This window comes from Acartia tonsa, chromosome 11 (assembly GCF_053477335.1).
Source record: "Acartia tonsa isolate MP-2025a chromosome 11, ASM5347733v1, whole genome shotgun sequence".
NCBI lineage: Eukaryota > Metazoa > Arthropoda > Copepoda > Calanoida > Acartiidae > Acartia > Acartia tonsa.
In genome coordinates, this window is record NC_137270.1 from 31440181 (window position 1) to 31447710 (window position 7530).

A 7530-nucleotide genomic window follows, 5' to 3' on the forward strand; every position below is an offset into this window, starting at 1 on the left:
CATAGAAAATAGAGTTTACATTTTTAAACATGAACGAAAATATATGTACCTAGGAAAATAATTGCTATAAATACTTCTCAAGGTTTAAAATTGTCCGAAGTCGCTAGGTACATATATTACTACGAATCTCTGCTCTCGGAATGAAGAAAAAATCTTTACGCGTGGATTATTAGGAATCCTTGCTTCCGGAGTGAAAGAAAACCTTTATTTGCTTACAAATTAAAACAAATATCTTGATTTTTTGCGATAATCTTTTTAAAATAATAATAAGAAATATTTTAAACATTATCATAATAATTTTACATGTTGTGTTCTTTACTTTAATGCATTATCTCATATGAGAATCTGAGAAATAACATTTTTTAAGCAAACGTGAACCATGAAAAAAAATACCTCGAAAAATAATTTTGAAAAAATCTATTTTTCTCAATCTAAAAAATCTGCAAAAATCATTTGGTAGTTAATACACACAGACTTTTGCTTTTCAAAATCATACTTAAAGAAACGAAATCTTTTAAAATCTGCTTTAAAAGTCTAAACAATTTTGTAGAATTTTTGTGCTTAAATATGAACAATAAAATTAGTTGAATAATGAATACTTATTCTTTACAGAACCTTTTTAGGTTCCCTTCACAAGCTTAATATATAACTTGTATTATTTTTTCTTTAAAAGATCATTTTCACACATAAATAGTTTATGTTGTAAATTAGATTTGTGGGGTTGGTAGACTTTCAATAACTTTCTGGCGGCAACACCCGCCACATTGCAGGCCCTTTACCCTGTGTCGGGCGGCCAGCTTGGCAGCAGCCAGGTCGATTCTTGATTCACAACAGCACCAACCTCATTATCAGAACCGGCTGCAACACAACCAATTTCAGCATCATCATTGTGAACGGCTACAGCCTCACCCGCCGTAGCAATGTTATCAACAGCTGCGGCAGTATCTTTAACATCAGAATTGACTGCAACACAAACAACAGCGTCAACTGCAGAAATAACAGGTTTCTCAACAACAGCATCACAAGCAGAACCAACAGGTTCATCATTAACAGCTACGGCAGAACCAACTGGTTCATTATCAACAGCTACGGCAGAACCAACCGGTTCATTATCAACAGCTACGGCAGAACCAACCGGTTCATTATCAACAGCTACGGCAGAACCAACCGGTTCATTATCAACAGCTACGGCAGAACCAACCGGTTCATTATCAACAGCTACGGCAGTACCAACCGGTTCATTATCAACAGCTACGGCAGTACCAACCGGTTCATTATCAACAGCTACGGCAGTACCAACCGGTTCATTATCAACAGCTACGGCAGTACCAACCGGTTCATTATCAACAGCTACGGCAGTACCAACCGGTTCATTATCAACAGCTACGGCAGTACCAACCGGTTCATTATCAACAGCTACGGCAGTACCAACCGGTTCATTATCAACAGCTACGGCAGTACCAACCGGTTCATTATCAACAGCTACGGCAGTACCAACCGGTTCATTATCAACAGCTAGAGCAGTACCAACCGGTTCATTATCAACAGCTACGGCAGTACCAACCAGTTCATTATCAACAGCTACGGCAGTTTTCACCGGCCACGCACTCTCATCCTGGCGCAACCAATCTGGACCCAATCTGTACCTGGATGACTCTGAGGACAAAAATTCAGGCAAGGCGCCTCCACTAACACTGACAGCTTTAAATGCGGATTTCTGCTCACCAGCTCCACAGTCAGCACTTGTACAGATAAAACCACTACCAAAAATGGTTCTCCACAACATAGACTGGCCCACTTTCTGGTAGGTTGACGGAAACACGTCAGGATGGGTATTTCCAATGATAATATCCAAACCTCCACTAATATATGTGAATCTTTCTGGCGGCATCTTAAATATTTCGGCGGCGGTTTCCGGATGGACCGAGCGCATCTCGTTGCCACCTCCGAGGTTAGGCATAACAGCTGCCTCAAATTCTCTCAACGTACCATCCCTGTCCTTCAGATAGAACATCACATTGCGGCAGGATGATTCACTGCCGTCAGCTACAGAAATGTTTGTATATCTGCCGGTAGATTTCAGCTTCAACTTGTTGGACAACTTCTCAGATATAAGTGGTAGATTCGCACCAGAATCAAACATGACGGCGGCATGGCAGGCGCCGCCGCCAGGTGCTACAACTGGAATTATTTGCAGCAGGAAGGTACATGTGCTAGGCGCAGAACTTGATTTGTAGACTGTATTCACACTAGCACTAGCCTCATGCAACATACGACTATGATAACTGTCGCAATTATTGGTGCCACAGACACCAAGCTTATCCGATTTATTACAATTGTCAGCAGCATGACCATCACACAGGCAGAGTTCACACAACTTATTCTGCTGGACAACTTTTTTTCGGTCAACAACATCCATCTTCTTAAATGTGAGACAACGGAAAATAGGATGTTTATCATTGCAACTTTCAATAGGACATGCACTATTCCACTTGGAAGTTTTGTCCTTCCCAGCCCGTCCATTCTCATTGTCACTGCGGCCAGATACTTGCGCGGCGGCAGCTCTGTCACGGTTCCTCTTGCCGGCGCTAGTGTCATAGGACATATCACCGGCCAACATTGCTCCCCTGGTCCTCTCCAGCAGTTCTACAATCTTCTGGATGTTTGGTTGGTTCATGCTACCTAGCTCCATCATAATTTTCTCTCTCAGGCCATCTGGGCACTTGTCTTTGAAAATATGAATAAGAGTTAGGTGGTGGTAATCCTTAGCTGCAGAACCAACGATGGCTTCTACTTCCTGCATAGTGCTTTTGAAGGTAGCAATTGCACTAACCACGTCCACAGGTTTATCCACAGGTTTCATCTTGTTCAGCTTAGTTAAAATCTTCATGAACCGGCGGGTGTTTGATAAAAACATCTGATCGAGAAACAACCATTGTTCATTATGATCTCTAATCGCTGACACTTGCTTGCGTAGCTCCGGGTTGGTTATCACCTTCTCCATACACAACATCAGACTTAACCTCTGGTCAGAAAATCCGTAACCAGCGCATAGATCTTTAAAGACCTGTTTAAAGTTGGAGTAATCCGTGTCAGTACCGTCGAAGGACGGCAACAAACTGTTGTCCCAGTGCCCATACTGCGGGTTGGAACTCCGAATATCCACGGCGGACATACTCCTGGAGAGTATGGCAGGTGTCCCACTCTCATCCAAGTTAGATGAACGACGTTCCATCTCTCTAAGCCTTCGGTACATATCACGTACTTCTTGGCGCAACTCCATGGAAATTTTAAGCACTCCCATGTCCATCTTCACCTTCTCAATGACGTCGAGGTTCCTGGCGACAGTGCTTGACCTCGCGTCGTCTGAATCATTGTCAAGCCAGTACAGAATTTTTGTACACTGCTCCAACGACGCATAAATTTTATCTGCAACAGTTTTCTGTTCACTAGCTTCATCCAAATCACGCTTGAACTCGCGCAACTCACTAGTCTCCACGGCAGGTTTTAGACTTTTTATTAGGTCAGATTGGTCCTTGACCTCACTAAAAATGTCACGAATTGATTTTAAATTCACATTTTCACATGAACTAAAACTTTGGCAGGCTTTTAGATTGTCATAAAACACTTTTAACTGTTCGTCAAACACTTCTAGCCTTTCACTGCCAATAGCGATAGCTCGCTCAATTTTCTGCTTTTTAGTGAGCACCATATTGATTCACTAGGTACTATTTCACAGAAAAATTGTCAATGTTTTTTGCATCAATAATCACTATATGCTATTGATCTCTTGAAGAATGCTAACGCCTATTCTTCAGATTCTTTGAAGAATGCTAATGCCTATTCTTCAGAACCATTTGAAATTGCTTGTGCAGCTCCTTCAAACATCAGGTTATTTGAAATTTGCTAACGCCTAAACTTCAAGTCCTTTGAAATTGTCTCAACCATGACACTTTGGTTGAGTGTGACTTCCGAATTAGCGGGAAGTTCTCGAGATCTTGTTGACTTACAGACAAACCCCCAATACCAGGAACCATCAAGTTTCAACAGCAGGTTTGATTATAGATTTATTGAGGCAACTATTTCAAAGTCCTGAAATTACAAAATCAATTAATTCATAATTCCAGTTTTTTATAACCACGTAATCTTAATTGCTTTTTAAAATCATTTTTCTCTATGGTTAAGAATCTTTGGAAACTTTGGCTTTAAAGGAAAATTATTTGGTTTAATAAATCATTGTTAAATGCAAAAATAAAAGCACATAAAAATTACTAAAACATAATATTAATCATAATTAAGTTTCATGCTTAGCTGGCTAAAGCCTTTAAAACTAAATATAATCGTCCTATACACCATTCCACTTAATAAAATTAACAAATTCTACCTGAAGTTCTTATGGTTTCAAATCCCTGGTATACTAGGGTCGTTCACGCACTATGCGACCAATGATAGGCCCAATTTTGTTCTCCGAAATCTTCACACACTCATATCTCATTCAAAAGTAAGAAACGTGGGCGCATCCAAATATAAACAATCCATACCGCGTCACTTTATGAAAGGAAAGTCAAACAAGACGACATTTGCGCTTAATTTGGGATAATGATAAGGAATTAATTTCGATCTTGATAAACACAAAGCTTCCTCGAAAAGAGGTTAAGACAGTACTTTTATATAAGATGATACATATAACTTTATCCATAATGCCATTTTTTGACATACTTCAATTTTCACCTTTTTCAAATAACGCATATAGCTAAGACAAGACTTTGAATGTTTTGATTTTATTTTATTATTTGTCCAAGAATATCAAAATATCTGCAATATTACAATTGATTTATTATTACTTGGAAAGTTGGATCTTACAACAGATTATAATATACTCCAACAGAGTAAAACTTGTAGCTGGCTTAAATAACGATCCCATATCATTATCCATCCCTTTACTGCACCCACTCACTTCCTACTGGATGAACGATGTCCATGTTGGCAAAATAAATTGACAACACATTTTCCCTGTCATAATATTATATGTACTAGCGGCTACGCCCCTAGAGGCCTCTAGGGGCACTTGAGGAGGGGGGAGTCGAATTTGATAACCCAATTTTTTAGTTTAGATTAAAAAAAAAAAAAATTAAATATTTGGTGTGTGGAAATTTTTTTTTTGGGGGGGTGCCCCCTTCATGATTTTTACTTTTAGTTAAAAAACGTAAATTTTTTTTTTGGGGGGGGGTTATTTTTCATTTTTGGGGGGGTTGGGGGTGTCCCACCCCCCAAGAAAATAGTTATAAACCTTCCCGGGACTTATGAGAAGCTACCCTGTTAAGGAGAACCCGATCGGTTCAGCGGTTAGCGAGATCCTTCGGTACAGGCACACAGACAGACACACAGACAGACAAATATCCAGTTACTTTAGGATAAGGATATCCATTAAAAATACATACAAATATGTTTACAATAAATTCGAATAGCCTAAAAAAGCACCAAAAACATAAGATGCTTAACTAAAAATTACAATTTTATTGTATTAGCCTTTACAGCTGTATCTAAGACGAAAAACCCTAATTCTTTATATTTTTGTGTTAAATCTGTTTATTTACATATAAAAGTAGACATTAGACTTTAATATTGATTCATAATAAGTTTTCTACATGCTTTAAACGATTTTTTGAAGGTCATTCAAAAGCAGAAATAAATTGAATGGGAATCTTGAAAAGTAGATTTTTTGTAGAGTAGATAGATTAATATAAGATTGACAAAAGATGTTTGGAAAGTTAATGGATATTATGACAGGGAAATTGTCGTCAATTTAGGTTGCTATTACCTCTGTCATTTGTTGGTCAGTTCGTTCATCCAGTAGAAGGGGAGAAGGTTGGGTAAATGGAGAGGAGTGTGGGTCTTTATTTTAGCCCGCTACAAGTTTCACTTTATCAGAGTAAATGATATTTTGGTATAAGATCCAAGTAAAAATAAATCCATTGGCAGGTTAAATGGATATTGTGGATTAGATTATTGGATTAGCGTATTAATAGATTGATATTGATAGTTTATGGTTAGATGCAATAGATTGTTTTGTTGATAGATGGATGGATTGATAAATAGATGTATTATTTGATAGATGCATTAATATTAGATTCATAGAAATATAGATAGATACAGAAATAGACAAGAAGAACGTATAAATAAATAAATGAATGAAAAGATATTTTTTGTGAATGATGGATTAGTACAGTAATGAATTAATGTATAGATGATTAAAAAATAAATAGATTAATTGATAGATTGCAATTTAAATTTTATATATATACAAATAAAAAAAACGCAAATAATTTTTAAAATTCTCCATCCTTATAAATTTTGAGACTTAAGTCGTGTTTTAAAATAAGCTAATGATTGATTGATAGATAGATTTTTGAATAAATTGATTTATATAATATCGTGGCTTAGAGATAGGACAATAATAGATAATTTTTGCTTTATGACATTGATATGAATAAAGTTCGTTCTTTGTTAGCATCCGCATGTCCTTTAAAAGGTGATGTGTTCGAAAATCTGACCAAACCGAGTCATAACTAACGGTATGCCCATAGCTGATATATCAAATACGTGACATAAGCAGTAAGAGTATGGGTAATGCCTTTGCACAATACCGGCACAACTCATTACCATTCACAATTTGGATTTTCAGACAATGGCCGTGCAATAAAATGGTAGGTTGTATGCAATAGTTGGAATTTTAGTGCCTAGGAACCTACTATAAATGTCTGGCACTACGTTGTAATCTTTCGTCCCCAAAGGCATTGCTCAGTTCAAATATGCCAACTTCCAACACACACAGACAGATATCATGTTATCCTATGAATGATTTTGATCCTTGTTTTTTTTAGGAATATAAACGGATCTTATCTTATTTCGTCAATATTTAATTCTCTTTAAAAGATTTAATTAAAAATAAAAATAAAATCAAGATAAATTTAGTAGGATGCATTTATATTCAATTATTTTTTTCAATATTAAATTTCGTATGCTCATTACTTTTTTACTTAAGGATCTCTGTAATCGCAGATTGAAAAAAAATAGCTAAGAACCAACCCAAGACCCTCTGGGACCTATGTGAAGCTTCTTTAAATTAGACAACTCAATCGGTTCAGTAGTTATCGAAATCTTAAGCTTCAGACAAAAATCAACTTTCTACCTTATATTATTTTGCTTCACCCAACTGATCATTATGTGAAATCTATTTTTATGCAATTAAATATTATTAATCAATGATTAATAAATTTTATCTTTCTCCGATAGAAAACACATTTTGTAGAATACAAATTTATTGAAAGTTAATATATTTATTAAAATGATAATTTTATTGATAATTATGACAAGAATAATCATGTTAATAAAATTACAGCAGAAAATTTGAATCAACAAGAACAAATTTTTTTTTCCTATTGATTTTAGTTTACAATAAAAGACCTGCTTCCAATTATATATTGCAGTAAGCTTTTTTGTCTGTAGCGAAGGATCTCGCGAACCGCT

At 36.4% G+C, this 7530-nt stretch overlaps 1 protein-coding gene across 1 annotated transcript in view; it reads left to right on the top strand.

The window, feature by feature from the left end:
- Window positions 1-6933, top strand: part of LOC145331240 (uncharacterized) — a 14957-nt gene extending 8024 nt beyond the window's left edge. The window contains exons 7-8 of the mRNA XM_080175856.1: window positions 853-1038; window positions 6885-6933. Coding sequence (XP_080031982.1) covers window positions 853-1038; window positions 6885-6933 — 235 coding nt within the window. The remainder of the gene's footprint in view (window positions 1-852; window positions 1039-6884) is intronic.
- The last annotated feature ends 597 nt before the right edge of the window (window positions 6934-7530 follow it).